Below are 24,437 nucleotides of genomic sequence, written 5' to 3'. Positions count from 1 at the left end.
CCCCCCCCTCCACCCTCTCTCTCCCCCCCCCCTCCACCCTCTCTCTCTCCCCCCCCCTCCACCCTCTCTCTCTCCCCCCCTCCACCCTCTCTCTCTCCCCCCCCCTCCACCCTCTCTCTCTCCCCCCCCTCCACCCTCTCTCTCTCCCCCCCCTCCACCCTCTCTCTCTCCCCCCCCCTCCACCCTCTCTCTCTCCCCCCCCCTCCACCCTCTCTCTCTCCCCCCCCTTCACCCTCTCTCTCTCCCCCCCCTCCACCCTCTCTCTCTCCCCCCCCTCCACCCTCTCTCTCTCCCCCCCTCCCACCCCTCTCTCTCCCCCCCCCCCCTCCACCCTCTCTCTCCCCCCCCCTCCACCCTCTCTCTCCCCCCCCCCCTCCACCCTCTCTCTCCCCCCCCCTCCACCCTCTCTCTCCCCCCCCCCTCCACCCTCTCTCTCCCCCCCCCCTCCACCCTCTCTCTCCCCCCCCCCTCCACCCTCTCTCTCCCCCCCTCCACCCTCTCTCTCCCCCCTCCACCCTCTCTCTCTCTCTCCCCCCCTCCACCCTCTCTCCCCCCCTCCCTCCACCCTCTCTCTCTCTCCCCCCCCCCTCCACCCTCTCTCTCCCCCCCCTCCACCCTCTCTCTCCCCCCCCCCTCCACCCTCTCTCTCCCCCCCCCCTCCACCCTCTCTCTCTCCCCCCCTCCACCCTCTCTCTCTCTCCCCCCCCTCCACCCTCTCTCCCCCCCCCTCCACCCTCTCTCCCCCCCCTCCACCCTCTCTCCACCCTCTCTCCCCCCCTCCACCCTCTCTCCCCCCCCCTCCACCCTCTCTCCCCCCCTCTCTCTCTCTCTCTCTCTCCCCCTCCACCCTCTCTCTCTCCCCCTCCACCCTCTCTCTCTCTCTCTCCCCCTCCACCCTCTCTCTCTCTCTCTCCCCCTCCACCCTCTCTCTCTCTCCCCCTCCACCCTCTCTCTCTCTCTCTCTCTCTCCCTCCCTCCAAATCCTCATCCATATAAAATAATCTCAGTATTTTGATATTTAGAATGTTGGTATCTCTGCTCATGCATTGCGATAGTTATAATATTCTAACAAATATGCGATTGTGTTACACGGAACACGAGGTGGTGGAAGGAGGTTGAAGCATCTTTACCTCATTAAATGCATCACTTTCCTCAAACAGTCCCCTCAATACCCAGAATGAAGCAGGAGCTTCGAGCATGCGCACTTACAACAATTTCCCCACTGCCCTTGCGCAGTCACATCGTTGCTTCCACATCCAACATTAATTTCGATTCTGAGGCCCAAGAATGCAGATCAAACTTTTTTGACTTTCAGATCTGCAAACCAATGTATCGCCACTAAACCCGTTTTAGTCGGGAAAATAATTGGCATCCTTTTTTTGTTAGAACCTACAGGCTTGCACCGCGGACGCTAAGTTAGGACCTGGACATGGCGATGCTGGCGGAGCGTGAGTACAAGCCGGCCACGTGTGCTGCAATAGAATGTCCCCCGGAGCTCGCGGTGTCCGCGGGTTCTCTGCAATAGAAAGTCCCCCGGAGCTCGCGGTGTCCGCTGCTCGTTGTCTTGGAAGTGACTTAAAATTGCGGCGATGCTTTGGTACTGTGGGCTAGGTGTACTGCACCGCTGGATTGTTGAAGGCCATTCATTAAAATGTTTCTGACATGTGTGTTGTAAATTCATCTTAATCGCTGGTACAGGTGCTCAAGTCCACTCCAACTGAGCAGCTCTTGGTGCTGTCCCCCATTTCCCTGCCTGCCATTTGCCGCGACGCTACCGTGCTCCGTGAGGTGGAAAAATCCCGAGCAATAGCGACCTTCCTCGAAGACAGTGGGCAGCACTCAACTGAATCTACACAGGATATGGACGATGTGGCCACCTGATCCACAAGTCATCATCATCATCATACGCAGTCCCTTGAAGCGAGGATGACTTGTTTCCACGCCAAAAAGGGGGCGTTTCAATGAAGGATCTAATATTCCTGATCCTGAACTACATATTGAAGGGTGGAAGATGCCTGTGCGTGGATTTTTTTAACGTGTGGTGACCGTTGCACACAGGCTTCACAGAGCTCGGTCTTGGTCCAGTGGCAAGGGTTACCCAAGACGACTGGAGACCAGCTCTGCTGCATGGACCTAGCGTGCACACATATCGCAGTGTGGGCTGGCCCTTGCTGCCCCTGGGCCCTCGCCTCTTCTGAGCCCCAAACTCACTACTCTCCTTGGGCCCTGGTCACTTCCATCTACAAACTCTTGCCGCTCCTTCGCCCCTCCTGGTGTGCCTGCCCGCACTGCAATCAGCGACCTGGCTTCGTAGCCATCGTCCTCTTGCAGCAGCACACGCTGCTCCCTGAAGTGGTATGCCGTCGCACGCTGCTCCCTCTAATGGCCCCAGCCTGCTGATGGTCTTGCAGGCCGGGACTGCCATCCAAGTCATTAATATAGATTGTAAATAGTTGAGGCCGCAGCACCGATCCCTGTGGCACCCCAATAGTTACTGTTTGTTAACCAGAAAATGACCCATTTATCACAACTCTCTGTTTTCTGGCAATTAGGCAATCCTCTATCCATTCCTAATATATTACCTCCAACCCCGTGAGCTGATATAAAATCATTTCAGTTCAGTAGCTGCAATCTTTTGGAAAAGTTAGTAGCATTGACCTTTTATGGTTCAATTACAACACTGTTGTTTAATGCCGATGTGACAGCACAGACTGATGTAGTTTATCTCCGGAGTGAAGTTGTAAAGTTCATTGCAAGACCACGTCAAGGAGGCTGCTTCAGGATTGTGTTGATCTGCAACTATTGTGGTGAACTTCTTAAATTTCCAATTTTAAACTTCTAATGTTAGGGACGGGTTCCTTGAGCAGTATGTAACAAAACCAACCAGGGGGCAGGCTATCCTAGATCTGGTCCTGTATGATTAATTAACAATCTCCTAGTAAAGGATTCCCTTGGAATGAGTGATCATTGAATGATTGAGTTTCAAATTCAGATGGAGGGTGAGAAAGTTGGATCTCTAACCAGCGTACTATGAAGGTATGAGGGCAGAATTGGCTAAAGTGGACTGGGAAAACGGATTGAAGTTGACGAACAGTGGTGTACATTTAAAGAGATATTTCACAACTCTCAAGAAAAATATATTCCAGTAAAGAGGGAAGGGTGCAAAAGAAAAGAAAGCCATCCATGGCTAACTAAAGAAATAAAGGACGGTATCCGACTTAAAAACCAGGGCATACAAAGTGGCCAAAACTAGTGGGAGGACAGAAGATTGGGAAGCTTTTAAAAGCCAGCAAAGAATGACTAAAAACATGATTAAGAAAGGAAAGATAGACTATGAAGGTAAACTAGCGCAAAATATAAAAACAAATAGTAAGAATTTCTATAGGTATATAAAAAGAAAAAGTGGCTAAAGTAAATGTTGGTCCCTTAGAGGACGAGACCGGGGAATTAGTAATGGGGAACATGGAGATGGCAGAAACTCTAAACAAGTATTTTGTATCAGTTTTTTCGGTAGAGGACACTAACAATATTCCAACAGTGGATAGTCAAGGGGCTATGAGGGGTGGGGAGGAAATTATCATAATCACTAAGGAGGCAGTGCTCAGTAAGATAATGGGACTAAAGGCAGATAAATCCACTGGACCTGATGGCTTGCATCCTAGGGTCTTAAGAGAAGTAGCGGCAGGGATTGTGGATGCATTGGTTGTAATTTACCAAAATTCCCTGGATTCTGGGGCGGTCCCAGCAGATTGGAAAACTGCAAATGTAATGCCCCTATTCAAAAAAGGAGGCAGACGAAAAGCAGGAAACTATAGCATCTGTGGTTGGGAAAATGTTGGAGTCCATTTTTAAAGAAGCAGTAACTGGACATTTGGAAAAGCAAAATTTGGTCAGGCAAAGTCAGCATGGATTTATGAAGGGGAAGTCAGGTTTGACAAATTTGCTGGAATTCTTTGAGGATGTAACGAACAGGGTGGATAAAGGGGAACCAGTGGATGTGATATATTTGGACTTCCAGAAGGCATTTGACAAGGTGCCACACAAAAGGTTACTGCACAAGATAAAAGTTCACAGGGTTGGGGGTAATATATTAGCATGGATAGAAGATTGGCTGACAAACAGAAAACAGAGAGTCAGGATAAATGGTTCATTCTCTGGTTGGCAATCAGTAATGAGTCGGGTGCCACAGGGATCAGTGCTGGGACCCCAACTATTTGCAATCTATATTAATGACTTGGAAGAGGGGACTGAGTGTAACGTAGCCAAGTTTGCTGATGATACAAAGATGGGAGGAAGGGTAATGTGTGAAGAGGACATAAAGAGGCTGCAGGAGGACATAGACAGGCTAAGTGAGTGGGCAAGAATTTGGCAGATGGAGTATAATGTTGGAAAGTGTGAGGTCATGCACTTTGGCAGAAAAAAATCAAAGAGCAAGTTATTATTTAAATGGAGAAAGATTGCAAAGTGCCACAGTATAGTGGGATCTGGGGGTACTTGTGCATGAAACACACAAAGATAGTATGCAGGTACAGCAAGTGATCAGGAAGGCCAATGGAATCTTGGCCTTTATTGCAAAGGGGATGGAGTATAAAATCAGGGAAGTCTTGATACAGCTGTGCAGGGTATTGGTGAGGCCACACCTGGAATACTGCGTACAGTTTTGGTTTCCATATTTATGAAAGGATTTACTTGCTTTGGAGGTAGTTCAGAGAAGGTTCAATAGGTTGATCCTGGGGATGAGGGGGTTGACTTATGAGGAAAGGTTGAGTAGGTTGGGCCTCTACTCATTGGAATTAAGAAGAATGAGAAGTGATCTTATAGAAACGTATAAGATTATGAGGGGGCTTGACAAGGTGGATGCATAGAGGATGTTTCCACTGGTGGGGGAGACTAGAACTAGAGGGCATAATCTTAGAATAAGAGGCTGCCCATTTAGAACTGAGATGAGGAGACATTTCTTCTCTCAGAGGATTGTGAATCTGTGGAATTCGCTGCCTCAGAGAGCTGAGGAAGCTGGGATATTAAATAAATGTAATACCGAAATAGACTGTTTCTTGAGTGATGGAGGGGGGGTGAGGGGTTATGGGGAGCGGGTGGGGAAGTGGAGCTGAATCCATGATCAGATGAATCCATGATCGGATCAGCCATGATCTTATTGAATGGCGGAGCAGGCTCGAGGGACCTTATGGTCTACTCCTGTTCCTATTTCTTATGTTAAAGAACTAAGGCCTGCAATTTGCAGTCAGCGGTGAAACAAAGGCGTTCGCTGCTGGCCCCGAAGAAAGCTGCCCACAAAGAGATCGTGCTAGAACTTTATAAATCACTGGTTAGGTCTCAGCTGGAATATTGTGTACAAAACTGGGCACTACACTTCAGGAAAGATGTAGAGGCCTTAGAAAGGGTACAAAGGAGGTTTACCAGGATGTTTTTTTTAATTGTTCGTTCTGGGATGTGGGCGTCGCTGGAAAAGCCAGCATTTATTGCCCATCCCTAATTGCCCTTGAGAAGGTGGTGTTGAGCTGCCGCCTTGAACCGCTGCAGTCCTTGTGGTGAAGGTACTCCCACAGTGCTGTTAGGGAGGGAGTTCCGGGATTTTGACCCAGTGACGATAAAGGAATGGTGTTATATTTCCAAGTCAGGATGGTGTGTAACTTGGAGGAGAACTTGCAGGTGATGGTGCTCTCATGTGCCTGATGCCTATGTTCTTCAAGGTGGTAGGTTGCGGGTTTGGGAAGTGCTGCCGAAGAAGCTGTGGCGAGTTGCTGCAGTTCCTCTTGTAGAGGTACACACTGCAGCCACGGTGCGCCGGTGATGGAGGGAGTGAATGTTGAAGGTGGTGGGTGAGGTGCCAATCAAGTGGGCTGCTTTGTCCTGGATGGTGTTGAGCTTTGAATGTTGTTGGAGCTGCACTCATCTAAGCAGGTGGAGAGTCTTTCATCACACTCCTGACTTGTACCCTGTAGATGGTGGAAAGGTTGTGGGGAGTCATGAGGTGAGACCTTCACCGCAGAATACCCAGCCTCTGACCCGCTCTTGTTGCCACAGTATTTATGTGGCTGGTCCAACAAGTTTCTGGTCAATGGTGACTCCCAGGATGTTGATGGTTGGGGATTCGACGATGGTAATGCCATTGAATATCATGAACGGTGGTTAGACTCTCGCTTGTTGGAGATGGTCATTGCCTGCCACTTGTGTGGCGCGAATGTTACTTGCCACTTATCAGCCCAAGCCTTAATGTCGTCCAGGTCTTTGCTGCATGCGGGCATGGACTGCTTCATTTTCTGAGGAGTTGAAAATGGAACTGAACATTGCAATCATTAGTGAACATCCCCACTTCTGACCTTATGATGAAGGGAAGGTGATTAATAAAGCAGCTGTTGACCTCCAACAACCACAATCATCTTCCTTTGTGTTAGGTATGACTCCACCCAGTGGAGAGTTTTCACTCTGATTCCCATTAACTTCAATTTTACTCTGGTTCCTTGATGCCACACTCGGTCAAATGCTGCCTTGATGTCAAGGGCAGTCAATCTCATCTCTTCTCTGGAATTCAGCTCTTTTGTCCATGTTTGGACTAAGACTGTAATGAGATCTGGAACCGAGTGGCCCTGGTGGAACCTAAACTGAGCATCGGTGAGCAGGTTATTGGTGAGTAAGTGCTGCTTGATAGCACTGTCGACGACACCTTCCATCACTTTGTTGATGATTGAAAATAAACTGATGGGGCGGTAATTGGCCGGATTGGGTTTGTCCTGCTTTTTGTGGACAGAACCTACCTGGGCAGTTTTCCACATTGTCGGGTAGATGCCAGTGGTGTAGCTGTACTGAAACAGCTTGGCTAGAGGCATGGTTAGTTTGGGAACACGAGTCTTCAGCACGACAGCCGGAATGTTGTCGGAGCCCATAGTCTTTGCTGCATCCAGTGCACTCAGCCGCTTTTTGATATCACATGGAGTGAATCGGATTGGCTGAAGACTGGCTTCTGCGATGGTTGGGACCACAGGAGGAGGCCTATATGGATCATTCACTCGGCACTTCTGGCTGAAGATGGTTGAAAACGCTTCAGCCTTGCCTTTTGCACTTGCGTGCTAGGCTCCGCCATCATGGAGGATGGGGATATTCATGGAGCCTCCTCCTCCTGTTAGTTGTTTTAATTGCCCACCATCATTCACGACTGGATGTGGCAGGACTGCAGAGCTTTGATTCGTTGATTGTGGGATCGCTTAGCTCTGTTTATAGCATGTTGCTTCTGCTGCTGAGCATGCATGTAGTCCTATGTTGTAGCTGCCCCGTGTTGCCAATTCATTTTTAGATATGCCTGGTGCTGCTCCTGGCCTGCTCTTCTGCACTCCTCTTTGAACTAGGGTTGGTTCCCTGGTTTGATGGTAATGGTAGAGTGAGGGATATGCCGGGCCATAAGGTTACAGATTGTGGTGGAATAGAATTCTGCTGCTGCTAATCGCCCACAGCGTCTCATGTTAGCAGGGATGAGGGACTTCAGTTATGAAGAGAGGTTGGAAAGGTTATGACTCTTCTCCTTGGAACAGAGAAGGTTAAGTGGTGACCTAATAGAGGGTTTCAAGATGATGAGAGATTTTGCTAAGAGTAAAGAAAAACAAATTATTCTCTTTGGCGAGTGGGTCAGTAGCTGGAGGTCGTAGATTCAAAATCATTGGAAAAAGATTTAGAGGGGCGATGAGGAGAAATCTTTTTCACTCTACCTGAAAAGGTGGTGGATGCTGACTGCATAAATAATTTAAAAAGTGAGTTGGACAGGTACTTGAGGATGAAAAACTTACTGGGTTACGGATAAAAAGTGTGGATGTGGGACTAAGCATGAGTGCTCTTTCAAAGAGCCAGCACAAGCCCGACAGGCCGAATAGTCTCCTCCTGTGCTGTAATTTCTACGATTCTATTATCAGTGAGAAGAGCTCTGCCTACCTGCACGGAGAGTGGTGCAGAACCACTAGTACCTGTATAACTCTGCTCCAGTTCGATACAGCTGAGATAAAGGAAGAAATATGAAATTAAAACAGAAAATACTGGAAACCAACAGTAAGCCTGTCAACATTTGGAGAGAAGAGATGTACATTATGAGATGTGCAAAATAATTTGCCACTGCTATCCTCTTTCTAACTTCTGCCTCCATTCCTTATCTCTTCTCCCCATTTTCTCTTCTCTTCCACTTCCCAGTCTGGGTCCACTTATTCCCCTGCTTGACCTGCACTTGGCTTTGACTCCCTGTGTGGAATGCCAGGATGGGGACTAGTGTCTCTGATGTAAGTCTATATGCATTTGCAATCTGTGTGAAATCGTGGGTTTGTAATACAGTATTTTATTTGCAGCCCGTAGAAAGCAGAAGTGGTCTGTGGATCCAAGGAACAACACTTGGAGCAATGATGAATCCAGATTTGGACAGAAGATGCTGGAAAAAATGGGGTGGTCAAAAGGAAAGGTGAATATTATACAGCTGACAGAGAGTAAGATGTGTAAATTATTGATGAGTAATTTGTCTGATTTTAATTACCATATATTAAAAGAATTGCGCTGCAATCATCCATGTGATTCCTGGCCTGCGCTGAGTCAGGCAGCATCTGTGGAGAGAGAAACAGAGTTAACGTTTCAGGTCGATGACCCTTCATCAGAACTGGAAAAAGTTAGAGATGTAGCAGGTCTTAAACAAGCACAGAAGCAGGGGGGGAGGGGAGGAGAGGAAAGAACAAAAGGGATGGTCTGATAGGATGGAAGGCAGGAGAGATTCGATGACAAAGGTGATGATGGTATGGTGCAAGGCAAAAGGTGGTGATAATGGGACAAATAAAGAAACAAAAAATGGGTCTAGAGGATGTGTAAATGAGAATAGCAGAATTATTACCAACAGCTTCTGTCCCAAATAATGGGAGCAGTGGTTATGATATGAAATTATTGAATTTGATGTTGAGTCTGGAAGGCTGTAACGTGCTGAATTGAAAGATGAGGTGCTGTTCCTTAAGCTTCTGTTGAGCTTCATACGATTCTAATAAATCTCCTTTACACCCTCTCTGCATTCTTCCTAAAGTGTGGTGCCCAGAATTGAACATGATGCTATAGCTGGGGCCTAACCAGTGATTTATAAAAGTTTAGAATAACTTGCTTGCTTTTGTACTCTCTGCCTTTGTTTATAACACCAAGGATCCTGAATGTTTTTTTTTTAAAACTGGTTTTTCAACTTGCTCTTTCACCTTTTAAATATTTCTGTATATACACCCCCCAGGTCTCTCTGTTCCTGCAGCTCCTTTAATCCTGCCAAAATGCATAATTTCATACTTCTTGGCTTTACTGTGACATTGGTAGCATCCTCTTCTGCCATGTGTCGGTCCATTTCACCAGTCTGTCCTCCTGAAGTCAGTTACTATTCTCCTCCTATTTATTACATTTCTGAGGTTCCTGTCATTTCTAAACTTTGAAATTATGCCCTGTATACCTAAGTCCAGGTCATTAATGTATATTAAAAAAATTAGTGGTCCTAATACCAACCCCTGGGAAACACACTGTATATTTCCCTCCAGTCTGAAAAACAACTATTTGCTACTCTCTGCTTTCTGTCATTTAGCCAATTTTGTATCCATGTTGCCTTTAATACCAAGGGGTTCAATTTTGCTAATTAGTCTATTATGTGGTACTTTATCAAATGCCTTTTGAAAGTTCATTTACACATCAACTGCACTGCCCTCATCAACCTGCTCGGTTACTTCAGTTCATATACACATCGACCGCACTATCCTCATCAACATTCTCTGTTACTTCATCAAAGAACTCAATCAAGTTGGTCAAATGCGATTTTCCTTTAACAAATCCTTGCTATCATTTATTAGCCCATATTTTTCCAAGTGACAATTAATTTTGTCTCGGATTATTGTCTCTAACATAGTCGTTAGGCTGAATAGCCTGTAATTGTTGGGTATATCCCTCTTCCCTTTTCTTGAACAGGGGTGTAACATTTACAATTATCCAGTCCTCTGGTACCATTCCCATATCCAAGGAAGATTGTGGTCAGAACCTCCGCTGTCTCCATCCTTACTTCCGTCAGAAACTGAAGATGCATCCCATTCGGACAGTATGACTTTTTTTACTTTGAGCGGCAATCTTTTAAGTATCTCCTCTTTATTTTTATCCTATCCAATTTCTCTTCTACCTCCTACTTTACTGTGACATTGACAGCATCCTATTCTTTAGTGAAGACAGATGCAAAGTATTTATTTAGTACCTCAGCCATGCCCTGCCTCCAAAAGATCTCCTTATTGGTCCCTAATCAGCTCTACCTTTGCTTTGACTACCCTTTTACTATTTATATGTTTATAAAAGACTTTTGGGTTCCCTTTTATGTTACCTGCTAATCTAGTCTCATACATTCTCTTAGCTCCTCTTATTTCCTTTTTCAGTTCTCCTCTACTTTCAGTATTCAGCTTGGTTCTCCACTGTATTGAGCTTCGCATATATTATAACTTCTATATCTTTAGTTATCCAGAGAGCTTTAGCTTTGAATGTCCTTCCTTTCCCCCCTTGTAGAAATGTCTCTAGTCTGTACCTGATCTATGTATATCTTTGAAGGCATTGCATTACTCATTCACTGTTTTATCTGCTAATCTTTGATTCCGATCCACCTGGAATAGATCCCCTTTTGACCCACTGAAATAAGCCTCTTTCAGTTGAGTATTTTCATGTTTGATTGTTCCTTGACTTTTTCCATAACTACTCTTTGTGATCAGATTCCCAAATTCTGCCCCACTGAAACATGGTTCACTTGCCCTATTCCATTCCCCAGAACCAGCACTGCTACCTTCCTCATTGGGCTGGAAACATACTGAGCAAGAATGTTCTCTTGTACACATGTCAGGAATTCCGCCCCCCCCCCCCCCCTCTTTGCTGCTTATACAGTTATTTTCCAAGCAATATTCGGAAAATTGAAGCTCCCGCCCCCATTATCACTACTCTAAAGTTCTTGCATCTTTCTGCAATTTGCTTGCAAATTTACTCCTCCATATCCTTTCCACTAATTGGAGGCCTATAATATACATCCAGCAGTGTAATAGTTCCTCTGTTGTTAATTCTAAACAAATAGATTTAAGTACATCATCCCTTTTCAGTGCTGTAACTGTACCTTTGATCAAAATTGCCATCTCCATACTCCTTTTTTCCCTTTCCCTATCTTTCCTGAATACTTTGTAGCCAGGAATATTAACTGCCCATTCCTCCCCTTGTTTGAGCCAGATCTCTGTTATTGCCACTGTATCATAATCCCATGTGACTACTTGGGCCTGCAGCTTACTAACCTTATTTACCACGCTATGTAAACTTGTGCATGTGCACTCCAAATCCATCCAAATTTGTAGGGAGGCAAAGGTCAGCCAGCAATCGTTCCCCCGATCGTATTTAGCAACTGTTGCTGGAAGTGCATATGTTAAGTGGGGACAACATTTTGTTTGTTTGCGGGGGGGCGGGGGAGTTGTGGAGGCAGTGAAAATGCTAGCAATGATGACTAATAAATTATGGCAAAAATAGCCTTCCTGTCCCTGAAGCGTACTTTAATTCCAGTAGACAGAAATGGTATTCTATTCAAATCATTCCCTATGAGAGGCCATCAAATGTTGGAATATAGGGCCACTGCACCACCACCTGTGTCATAAGTCTGGCAAGAAAGATCACAGCTAGAGTTAGAGCTTTGCTCATTACCTACAATGACGGTACTTCAAAGTAATCAATTGAATGTACTTTGGGACGTTCTGAGGACGTGTTGAGGTTCTACATAAATGCTTGTTAATTTATTTTTCTTATTTTCTTCCCTCCACTCCATAAGAATGGTTTACAGACCATTAGTGTGTCAGGATTATCAGAAGCTGCTGTGTATGTTTTAGAAACATAGAAACATAGAAAATAGGTGCAGGAGTAGTCAGTGAGACATGAAATCTTGGCCAAATGGCTACCATTATATGTGTAACATCTTGTAAATGTATGCACTTACTACATTTTTTTGCCAGATAACATCATAGCCCTTGTTCCTAATGACCAAAATATAGGGATTCTTTGTTTACTTTTTAAGAAAAAAAATGGTGGTAAATTATTAAAAGAATGCAGCCTTAATGAAAATCATCAGGTCAAAAAAATGTATGCTTCATTTTCTGAGAGAAGATGGGAGTAAACAGTGAAAATAAATTGTCCCTCTTACTAGTTATAGGTTTAAAGAAAAAAATCTAGCTTTATTTAGATTTTAAAATAAGTTTGCATTTTTTGATGGTGAATTTGAGAACATAATACCTCCATGTTCATTTGATAGCGATTCACAAAACCAAATCTGTTAACCCTGAAAAATCACCTTGTGGTGAAAGTCAATTAAAAATTGAGTAAGAACAATTTTAAAATTTGGAAATTTATCAGTAGAAATTTGTTAAAACTGAAAATGAATAAAATACCGTACACACAAAACTAAGGACATCAACATAGGAATTTTGTTTTGCAAAATTTTTTAGATTGTTTTTGAAAGTAATTAAATAATTTTGCAGATGTTTGAAATCATTCCAACGAAAACTTCACTTATCTGAAATGTATAGAACACTTAGATTGCTGTGTATTTCAACTATGGTGATATAATCTTGTGACAAGATTATATGTTGGGTGTGAAAAATATTTACTTGTCTCAACTGCACAAGCTAAATAAAATGCAAATTAATTACTGCTGGAAATAGATAGTAGGGGAATGTGTTTTGTGTCAGAGTCTGGAGTTTTTGAGTTATTCGGTAATTTAGGAAGAAGGCATCATTTTAACCAAAAGATAGGCATGTTATATTGGGGAAAATATCTTACATTTTATTAGCAAACTTGTATTTCCATTATCAATGTATCTAGTATAAGGTAACAAAAAAGGCAGACTATTACAGCTAGATACAGACTTTTTGATTTAATTTGTGCCCCTAACTTCTTAACTTTTTCTTTGATTCCTAGGGTCTTGGGGCTCGCGAGCAGGGGTCAACAGAAAACATTAAAGTGCAGGCAAAGAACAACACAGTGGGTCTGGGAGCAGCCAAGAATCATGAGGTAAGTTTTGTAGCAGTACACAAATTATTAAGTATGGACCTTTAAATAATAATCAAGGGGCTATTGGGAGAGGGGAACTTAAAACAATCGCTATCACTGGAGGAAAAAGTACTAAGCAAACTAATAGGTGGACAAGTCCCTTGGACCTGATGACCTCCATCCTAAGGTCTTAAAAGATGTGGCTGTAGAGATAGTGGATATATTGGTTGTAATCCACCAAAATTCCTTGTATTCTGGAGGGGTCCCAGCAGATTGGAAAACCACAAATGTAACGCTCCTATTTAAGAAAGGAGGGAGACAGAAAGCAGGAAACTATAGACCAGTTAGCTTAACATCTGTCACTGGGAAAATGCTAGCGTCCATTATTAAGGAAGCAGTAGCAGGACATTTAGAAAATCATAATACAGTCAAGCAGAGTCAGCATGGTTTTATGAAAGGGAAATCATGTTTGACAAATTTGCTGGAGTTCTTTTGAGGATGTAACGAACAGGGTAGATCAAGGGAAACCAGTAGATGTCGTGTATTTGGATTTCCAGAAGGCATTCGATAAGGTGCCACATAAAAGGTTACTGCAAAAGATAAGAGCTCACAAGGTTGGGGTAATATATTAGCATGGATAGAGGATTGGCTAACTAACAGAAAACAGAATTGGGATAAATGGGTCATTTTCAGATTGGCAAACTGAAACTAATGGGGTGCCATAGGGATCAGCGCTGGGTCCTCAACTATTTACAATCTATACTAGTGACTTGGATGAAGGGATCGAGTGTAATGTAGCCAAATTTGCTGATGGAGAAAGATAGGTGGGAAAGAAAGTTGTGAGTAGGATGCAAAGAATCTGCAAAGGGATATAGATAAGCTAAGTGAGTGAGCAAAAATTTGGCAGATGGAGTATAATGTTGGAAAATGTGAGGTTATCCACTTTGGTAGGAAAAATAAAAAAGCAAATTATTATTTAAATGGGGAGAGATTACAAAATGCTGTGGTACATAGGGACCTGGGGGTTTTTGTACATGAAACACAAGAAGTTAGCATGCAAGTACAGCAAGTAATTAGGAAAGTAAATGCAAGTTTATTGCAAGGGGGATAGAGTATAAAAGTAGGGAGGTCCTGCTCTAGCTGTACAGGAGTACTGCACACAGTTTTGGTCTCCTTATTTAAGGAAGGGTATATTTGCATTGGAGGCAGTTCAGAGAAGGTTCACGCCGTTGATTCCTGAGATGACGGGGTTGTCATATTAAGAAAGGTTGCGCAGGTTGGGCCTATACTCATTGGAGTTTAGAAGAATGAGAGGTGATCTTATTGAAATGTATAAAATTCTGAGGGGGCTTGTCAGGGTAGATGCAGAGTGGATCTTTCCCGTAGTGGGGGAATCTAGAACTGGGGCATAGTTTCAGAATAAGGGGTCGCCCATTTAAAACGAAAATGAGGAGGAATTTCTTTGTTGAGAGGGTCATGAATCTTTGGAATTCTCTACCTCAGAAAGCTGTGGAGGCTGGGTCATTGAATGTATTTAAGGTGGAGATAGACAGATTTTTGAACGATAAAGGAGTCGAGGGTTATGGGGAATGAGCGGGGAAGTGGATTTGAAGCCAGGATCAGATCAGCTGCCATCATCATTGAGGGGCCAAATGGCCTACTCCTGCTCCTATTTCTTATGTTCTTGTGTTCTAAATGCATGTCATTTATGGTTGCCATGAATCCAAAATCATAAATATCTTCAATGTATTCCATTATTTGATGTAATTAATCTCCCATGATCTTGCTTATCATCCAAAATGTTAAAATAATTGGAATTCTGTAAGCTTCAACAGCTGATGCTCCTGGCAGGGCTTGGTGAGCAATCAAGCCCCAGTTTTGTACAGGATCCTAGAGCTCAACCAGGCTCAGCTCTACAGCTTAAAAACTTGAATTTTTAAATGCTTGCAATTGCCTCAACTTATTTCAACCTTTAAGTATTAACTTTTAAGTGGTTAGTTATTTCCATTAACTTCTTCAAGTTTTTTTTGTAAGGAATAATGGTGTTTGCTACGAAATTTGACTGAGATCTAATTGGTTCCTGCTAACCATGGGAATGATGATAAAGGTTTGCACAGATCACTCAGAAAGCAAGTTGTAAGATTACACTCCTAGAATCGTATATTAATACAGGCACAAAAATATTACTGCATTAAACTACAGGTTGAACCTCCCTTATCCGGCACCCTCGGGACCTGGCCTGTGCCGAATAACGGATTTTACCGGATATGGGGAAGTCAGCGGCCCGAGGTCGGGGAGGGGGGAGGGGGGAGGAGGTCAGCGCCCTGGGTGGGCCGCAAAGGATGTGCCGGCGGGCCGAATGTCGGCGCGGCCCCAAAGTCGGGGTGGAGGTCAGCCACATTCTGCGCATGTGTCCCCGGCCGGCGGAATGATGCCGGACGAGGGGTAGTGCCGGATAAGGGAGTCCCGGATAAAGGAGGTCCAACCTGTAGTGCAATATCACCAAGTGTCTGCTGGTGTTGGAGTTGCATTAGATCAATCAGGGTGATTGGCCCTTGGTTTCTTGACCTCACTTGGTTTCTACCCATAATAGCACTATTGAGTTGGACGAAGCAAAACTATTGTATTTTTGTTCCGTTTATTTTTTCAGGTGTGAAAATTTCCTGATAATTTTAGGAAAACTAAGACACCGAAGGCTATAGTTACGCAGTGTTCATGGGTAGATCTGGTTTTAAAATTTACTTTTTTGGAGGTGGGATGGAGAAAATAATTTGCCTGCTATATTGAAACTAAATATTCTTAACATTTCAAATGAAAATGTCAGGTCCAAATTCTGATTCTTGCACTATTGGCTGTTTTCATTAAAAATTACAACTTTGGAACTCTGTCTCCAGGAAAGTGCCAGTGAAGTAGTCCGCCCTCCCCCCCCCCACCCCCCACTCCACTAACAGTAAATTGAACGTGTCGCACTGGAAAGATAAATAGCTTTTTATGCACATAGAAGTTCTAACAATGTATACTCTAAGCATTAAAAAATAAAGTGCTACATGAGCTGAGACTATAAACACCAGAGAATTAAAAAACAAAATGCTGGAAATCAGTATCTGAAAGAAAAAGAATGGTTAAGGTTTCAGCTTTTGATCCAGGTTTTGATGAAATGTTCCATCTGAAATGTTAACCACCTTTTTCCTTTAGGATGTTGATAAAGCTGCTTTGTACATTGTGTGTTTTGTTTCAGATTTCTACGATTATTTATGTGTACTTTTACTAATTAAAGTCATAATGTTTAACAGTGACCTTTTACTTTTTTTTGATTAGGACAACTGGATTGCGCACCAAGATGAGTTTAACCAGCTTTTGTCTAAACTGAATGACTGCCACGGACAGAATGGCAAGTACAGTAGTATTTAATTTGGTAACACAGTTTACCATTCTGTTCAATACAGTAAAAGTCACTGGGTAACATCATTGCTGGTTGTACAGAGGTCACCATTCTGTACTCGTGGGTGACACTGATTGAGGCAAAGATTTGGGATATCTGGTTATACTCAGAATAGATATCTATCGTGTGACTTTTGAATGGAGCTGTTAACTAAAGTGCCTGGACAGTACAAAAGTTGCCACAGAAACAGATGACATTTTTTTTATCCTGGAATGGAAAGTTGGTTTATCCCAACTAACACTAAATAAATTTAAAGGTACAGTGCTATTCCCCTATCTAAAATTCAACACGTATATTATTAGCTTTTAAATTAAATTTGTGCAAGTTCTCAATTTCACACATGTATATCTTTCTGTAACCGTTACAAACCATGCATCTGCACCTCAATATTCTGCTCTTAATTATCCTAGATCTTTGAATCACCCTTCCAATCAGCGCAGTCCTCCACTCCCCAGTACTGTTACACACAATTCCTACAGCCTACCTTCTACCTACCTGCAACCTGGAATGTTTTCCCTACCACCTTCCTCTGTATCCTGGGCTTAAAAAAAAAACTAATGCCCTTTAGGGAAGGAAAGCTGCCGTTCTTACCAATCTGGCCTATATCTGACTCCAGTCGCACACCAATATGGTTGAATCTTAACCTTCGTTTGAAGTGTATTCAGTTGTATTAAACTGATACAAAGAATAACTTGCAGTGGTTCAAAAAGAAGGCCTACCACCACTTTCTCAGAGAAAGTTAGGAATGGGCAGTAACTGCTGGCCTTGCCAGTGATGCCCACATTCCGTGAATGAATTGGTGGGGGGAGGGGGCGATAAAATTAACTGCGTAGTTAGATGAACATTTAATAGTAATAAAGGCCACTGATTACAGTTTCCCTGCAAATATGCATTTAATCATAGAATTTGAGCTCAAGAATATCAATAACTCAGCTACACCCTAATTTGGCTTATTTAATCACCATAAACTAGTGGCTCTGATACATATATTGTATGATACATAGTACAAGTGTTTTCTGCCATGGAATATATGTTTTGTGACTTCAGTGCTCTTGTGATGTTTGGTCAGGTCCAACTGTTGTATAATAGTGTACAATATGTCCCGGAATTACATATTTTATGCTGTTATCCCGGTATTAATGATTTTGATTTGTGGGAAAAGGTTACTTAATTTTTAAAGTTGAAGAATTGGTGAATCGGTTTCCTAATCTTTGTCTAGTCATTCTGCAGGTCATATAAGTTGACATGCCATACTATATTCCTCATATTTGACACTGTACCACAGTTTATTGGGGAAGTGGAGTAAAACCGCAGGTGGATGAGAATATGAACCATGCTTCAGACTCCAGCCTACTATGTGTCCCTGCCATCACTTCTCTACTACTGATGACAATCTTCAGCCATCATCACATCTCTGGGACTCCCTTCCGAATCCTCTTCCATTGCCCACTCCTCTTCCCACTTTCCATAGCCTCCTCAAATCCTGCTTTCTCAACCAAGCATTTGGTCATTTCCATTAGCCTACTCTTATTGGGCCCAAATTTGCCCAGGAGTTGCTCTTTTTTTTCGGAGCAACTTGATTTGTCTGGAGTATCTTAAAAATCCCCATTCTGCACATTTAATTTGCGCCAGTGTAAATGAGTTAGTTAGGAGTTTCTTTTTCAAAAGGGGGCGTTACCAGCCATCTGCGCCTATTTTGGCCATTTAAGCCAGTTTGCACAGCTAATAGTTGCTCCAAACTAACTTAGGCCAGCGTATGTGGCGACTTGTGGCTGCACAGAAAACCCTTGCGGAGAGTTAAGAAATCAGCGCAGGTAGCCAGAGATCGCGGCGGGGGGGGGGGGGGGGGGGGAGCGGAGAGAAGCGGAGAGGACCTTGCAAAGCACTAAATCCCTTCGCAACATTCAAGAAGCATAAAAACCATCAATAATGAATTTAAAAAAATAAAATAAAACCTACCTGCATATCAAAACTCTCCTTCCCCCCTCCCCCCCAATCCCCCACATCAAAACAAAGCACAACTGTCAATAAATAAAACTCAAGTCCTACCTGGCCGGGGAAGTCAGCAGGCCGGCCGGTGCGGGAGGCCACTCAGCCGGGAGAATGCTCCGATTCGAGAACAAGCCCTTCGGCCAGGGCTAGGGGCGGGAGAACACACCGACTCTCTCCGAGGAACCTCTGCAAGGACTGGACGGGTGGGACTTCTCCGAGGGACCTCCGGCTGGGGGCAGGAGCTACTGCACATGCGCAAAACCTCCAGTGCGCATGCGTTGAGCTGCCAGCACTGTTTTTTGTGCAGGGCCCTAGCTCCGCCCCCAAGAGACAGACCACGCTGCGCCAAGCCATGGGAGAGGCCACAGAGCGGGGAGAATACGGAGCAACATTTTTGGCGCTGTTTTGGGAGTAGAAAGTCGGCGCACCTTCAGGTAAGTGCGCCAAAAAAACCGGAGAGCCAAATTTGGGCCCAAAGTGCCTTGTCACCTTTCACCAAGTTAAAGATGCTATATAAATGTAAATTATTAGGCTACTGTAAATTGATTAGTAATTATTGGAAGGAGGGAATGTATTCTGCCTACTGTTTAGTTAGCAGAATGTTGATTCAGCTGCAGTATTAATAACATGCATTGCCAAATTGAGGAAGACAGTTTCTTCATAGTGATTTAAAATATCTATTTAGAAACATAGAAACATAGAAAATAGGTGCAGGAGTAGGCCATTCGGCCCTTCGAGCCTGCACCGCCATTCAATGAGTTCATGGCTGAACATGCAACTTCAGTGTCCAATTCCTGCTTTCTCGCCATACCACTTGATCCCCCTAGTAGTAAGGACTACATCTAACTCCTTTTTGAATATATTTAGTGAATTGGCCTCAACAACTTTCTGTGGTAGAGAATTCTACAGGTTCACCACTCTCTGGGTGAAGAAGTTTCTCCTCATCTCGGTCCTAAATGGCTTACCCCTTATCCTTAGACTGTGACCCCTGGTTCTGGACTTCCCCAACATTGGGAACATTCTTCCTGCCTCTAACCTGTCTAAACCCATCAGAATTTTAAATGTTTCTATGAGGTCCCCTCTCATTCTTCTGAACTCCAATGAATACAAGCCCAGTTGATCCAGTCTTTCTTGATATGTCAGTCCCGCCATCCCGGGAATCAGTCTGGTGAACCTTCGCTGCACTCCCTCAATAGCAAGAATGTCCTTCCTCAAGTTAGAAGACCAAAACTGTACACAATACTCCAGGTGTGGCCTCACCAAGGCCCTGTACAACTGTAGTAACACCTTCCTGTTCCTATACTCAAATCCTCTCGCTATGAAGGCCAACATGCCATTTGCTTTCTTAACCGCTTGCTGCACTTGCATGCCAACCTTCAATGACTGATGTACCATGACACCCAGGTCTCGTTGCACCTCCCCTTTTCCTAATCTGTCACCATTCAGATAATAGTCTGTGTCTCTGTTTTTACAACCAAAGTGGATAACCTCACATTTATCCACATTATACTTCATCTGCCATGCATTTGCCCACTCACCTAACCTATCCAAGTCACTCTGCAGCCTCATAGCATCCTCCTCGCAGCTCACACTGCCACCCAACTTAGTGTCATCCGCAAATTTGGAGATACTACATTTAATCCTCTCGTCTAAATCATTAATGCACAATGTAAACAGCTGGGGCTCCAGCACAGAATCTTGCGGTACCCCACTAGTCACTGCCTGCCATTATGAAAAGTACCCATTTACTCCTACTCTTTGCTTCCTGTTAAATGTTAAAGTTTAAAGTTAAATGTTCACAAAATTTGACGATGAAAGGAAAAGTACATAAGTTCTGCATACTGTAGCTTTAAATATGTGTGTTATGATTGTTACACAGCAGTGACAATCTCACCACTGATTGATATATGGTACTTGTCTCTAGAGGGTACTGTTGCCTAACTTTTACTGCTTTCAGTGATTAAACTAACACAATTTTTAGAATGTTTGAGAACACAGAGACTAGGATTTTGATACCTCTGGTTGAGTAGTTTTGTTATACGTAGTCCTTGCAGCGAGGCGTTTTACTTTGAGGCTGAAGTTGGAGTGCCATTTGTGCATTTTTAGTTACTGTAATGCCCCAGACACTCAATTCATTATAATGACATTGTATTGTACACAAAGTTGATTTCAATGCAATTAATTTTGGTCTTACTTTTTATTTTTAGCAGTTAGCTGTTTGTATGTCTTTGGCTTCACCAGGCTTCCTTTGTTCTCCAAATATATTTCTACCTGAAAGTAAGATTTCTTTTGCTTGCTGAAACCCTGCCCTCCTGCAGGTTAATGAATCAAAATGCTACTTAGTACTTTGTGTAACTTTCAATGTTTCATTCAGAAAAATGTGGAGGTGAAAAGTGAATGAGTTGCTTGTTTCATTTGGCTAAGATGATGCCACAGACTCTCGCAGTCCTGGTGTTTTCAGAAACCCGCAGCTCTACATCAAATAGAGGCAGTGAATCAGCCTGTCGCATGAGTACATCTTTGTCAACTTGTTGGTTTGGGCAGTTTTATATGCAAGACTGTTTTGGAACATTTATGACTCTTGGCACATAGCTTTGGCCCGAAAGGACAGCATTGCATAAAAGTGGCCCACTTCCTTCCGTTTGGGTGAGGAGAGTTCCGTGCAAAAATATAGCCTTGTCGTAACATCGTTAATTGAGATTTAAGTTGTAATGTACTGTATATGCCGACAGTTGCCCAATCCTGTTGTAGCACAATAACTGAATAAGTCGGAATCCTCAGCGAGGTCAGCTTTACCACCAAGCAAAAGGTCTTTGCATTTTGACATGTATGAAGAAATGTAATGTAAAGAATCCACCTCTTTTTGTCTGCCCCAACCCCCACCCCATCCCCAACCCTTTCACCAGTGCCATCTACGGCATACCCTAAATACCCAAGTGTTCATTTTAGAAATACTAAAACATTTTCTCGAGAGTAAGGGCCAGAAAAATGCTGATACAATAAAGCGTGATTCATTGAGGGAATGATCCAGTGCCAGAACACTTAAGGAGTGTCATTATTGTGCAGTTCACTACTACACCACATATATTTTATTACCATAATTTCTATAAATGAGTTTCTATTTCACAGACATAAAGCCTCATTAACCTATACTAAACTGTATATTATTCTTTCATATAAACTAGAATTGAAAGCAGAATGTAGAGAAGTAAATAGTGTTAGTTTTCAATACTCTGTATAAAGGGATATAACAATAACTTGCATTTATATAGCAACTGTAACGAGCACAGGAATGATGGGTGAACACGTAGGAATGAACAATGGACAACACACTTACTCCATGATTGGAGTTGCATTAGTTAAGGATGAGGTTGATAAAGATCTAGGCATCTGTAGATTCAACATATCCAACCAATGCAGAGTAACATGCAACTTAATTAATAGAATGTTGAATTATATAGTCAAACGAACACACAAGTCCAAGGAAGTCAGACCGTACCTTGACTTTCTGGTTACCGAGACACAAAAGAGTCACTCCAGCATTGGCCAGTATTTGCCCTTGAGAAGAGTTTTAACAGGTGGCACAGAGATAGTGGATGTACTGGTTTTGATCTTCCAGAATTCCCTAGATTCTAGAACTGTCCCAACAGATTGGAACGAAGTAAATGTAATTCTGCTATTCAAGAAACGAGGGAGAGAGAGAAAACTGAGAATGATAGACCAGTTAGCCTAATATCAATAGTAGGTAAAATGCCAGAAACTATTATTCGGGATGAGATAACAGGGCACTGAGAAAATCATACTGTAATACGATTGGTCGGAATTGTAGGGTGTTTGTTTTTCACTCTACTCTGATTCTTAGACCTCGGAACTTATAGTGGGAACGGACAACACGTGGTGCAAAATTTAGGCTTAACCCAGCGTCCGTTTTATTACGCAACAAAAAACGACAAAAACTACAGGACTAGACTTCTGAGAGAAATTGACTTAAGATATACAATCATCATCACTGGCTGTAGATCTTGTAGGTTTGTGGTGGTTGATTCCATGACCGGTTGGTGATTCTTCTGTCCGTTCTCTGCAGTGCTGTTTCCGTTCCTGTCCTTCTGTCTCTCCTGTTTGTCCTTCTTTGTTTTCGTTTGTCCTTCTTTCTCCTTGTGTTTCTGTGTTTGTATATTTATATCCATAGTATGAATAAGTTTCCTGCTGGGCCGGGGTCTGATTAATGCGTCTGGATCAATGTGGTGATCTGTTTAACTGGCTGTGGTGATGAGTTTGAATGGCTACTAATTTGCGCACGGAGTTGACAGTGCAAAAGGTAACTCCTTATCCATAATGCCCTGTTATCCAAGAATGTACATTTTGTAGGGTCCTTTGTAGTCCTGGTTTCTTGTAGACTTGTAGAGTCTGGGGTGATCTGTTTTACCCCCCTGCGACCAATCAACTCCAGGGCTGCTCTGATAGATAGTATCAATCTCTTTGTCTGTATGCATAACCAAGTTTTGTCCTTGACCACAGAGATTGCTTTTAATGGGTGACGAGTCACCACTTGCCTCAGGCTGTCGCCTTTTCCCCTCCCAGGTAGTCCAAAAGATTTTACTTTAAAACAATTTGTCCCGTGGCCTCTTCCTGTGCCTTGTTCCAAGAAAAATAGGTATACCCTTACACTCCCTTTTAATGTCTCTTATAAACTCAGAGATATTACTCTGGGTGGCGTCTTTTCCACAAATGTTTTGGGTGATTGCAGCCTTCAGTCAAATCTCCACATTACATTCCATTTTACACACAAAAACTCAATGTTTTTACAACGCAACAGTGTTTCTTACAACAAAACCATGTTTGGCCTTAATCTGACTTCGGTTTATACCTTTTTACAAACATTTCGGCTGAGGTTTACTTTAATAACCTTTCCAGATTCTCTTCCCTCATCCTTTTCTTCAATTTACAGGACAGGACAAGTAGATACAACACTATTATCAACTGTACAATTACTAATGAGTGTGATACGATTCAAACCCAGGGGGCTTCAATATTGAGTCCCGGGGCCATCATTTCCTCGACTTCTCCTTACTTTATCATTCTCCTGGTGTAACATGTAATAATATTTGTGGGACAGCTCGATGTTCTTTAATACTTTAGTTAAATGTTTGGGTAATGTTTGGATATTGTATCTAAAACGCGATATGTATTCCTGGAGGTTCGGTAAAGTACCGTTGGCTATGATACTTGTGTTTGTGGTCTGAAATAAGAATTATTTGTGTCTCTACCTGGGGTTTGATACAAAAGGTAGAATCCCTCACTGGGCACCAGATGTCTGGTGTGTTCTACACCGATTTTCGCTGGTGGTGACACAGTATGTCCTGTTTCCCTTGTACGCAACCTGTGGCGGAACATGGTCGTGAGCCGTCACATCCATGATAAAGCTTATAGGCAGCCCGTCCTTGTACTTGAACCCACACACCGACCGGCCGAAAGAGTTTAGATGATAGGGGAACAATATCACGTGTGTACCTCCTCTCTGGCATCCCTCCAGACTAGCACCGGTTATTGAGTCTCCCAATTTTACCACATACTGCGGGGCTTTATGATGCTACACATGTACCCCGTTCCAAATTACCCCAATGTTTTCCACCCGGTATACCAGCGCAGGTCATTGTGGCTGATCCAACACTGGTGTTCGAAGCACTATCCCCATTATGGATTGTTGATTCTGACCACAGTTGACCGGGACTGGATACGCTTTGGAGGCTGACCGTAGTTGGCACGAATTCAGGAGGTTGTAATAGACACTCAATGCTTTTAGATGCTTGTTACTGACCCATGATGGTACGTGGCCTTGCTTTAAATCTTCTAAATTATTGCGTCCTTCATTTAACAACCAAGTCCCGTACATGAAACAGCAGCTTGATCTAAGCGTTTCTACCCTCCTTGATTGAAGCATTGATGGTCTGAG

The 24,437-nt window shown here is 43.4% G+C and overlaps 1 protein-coding gene across 1 annotated transcript in view; it reads left to right on the top strand.

Annotated features, from left to right (window-relative positions):
* Positions 1-1,204: 1,204 nt before the first annotated feature.
* The window catches only part of pinx1 (PIN2 (TERF1) interacting telomerase inhibitor 1), a 142,319-nt gene continuing 119,086 nt past the window's right edge, over positions 1,205-24,437 (top strand). The window contains exons 1-4 of the mRNA XM_070885170.1: positions 1,205-1,448; positions 8,346-8,455; positions 12,979-13,071; positions 16,369-16,441. Of these exons, the coding sequence (XP_070741271.1) occupies positions 1,430-1,448; positions 8,346-8,455; positions 12,979-13,071; positions 16,369-16,441 (295 nt within the window). The 5' untranslated portion in view covers positions 1,205-1,429. The remainder of the gene's footprint in view (positions 1,449-8,345; positions 8,456-12,978; positions 13,072-16,368; positions 16,442-24,437) is intronic.

The sequence above is a fragment of the Pristiophorus japonicus genome, chromosome 7 (assembly GCF_044704955.1).
Source record: "Pristiophorus japonicus isolate sPriJap1 chromosome 7, sPriJap1.hap1, whole genome shotgun sequence".
NCBI lineage: Eukaryota > Metazoa > Chordata > Chondrichthyes > Pristiophoridae > Pristiophorus > Pristiophorus japonicus.
This window is presented reverse-complemented; position numbering and strand designations above follow the sequence as displayed.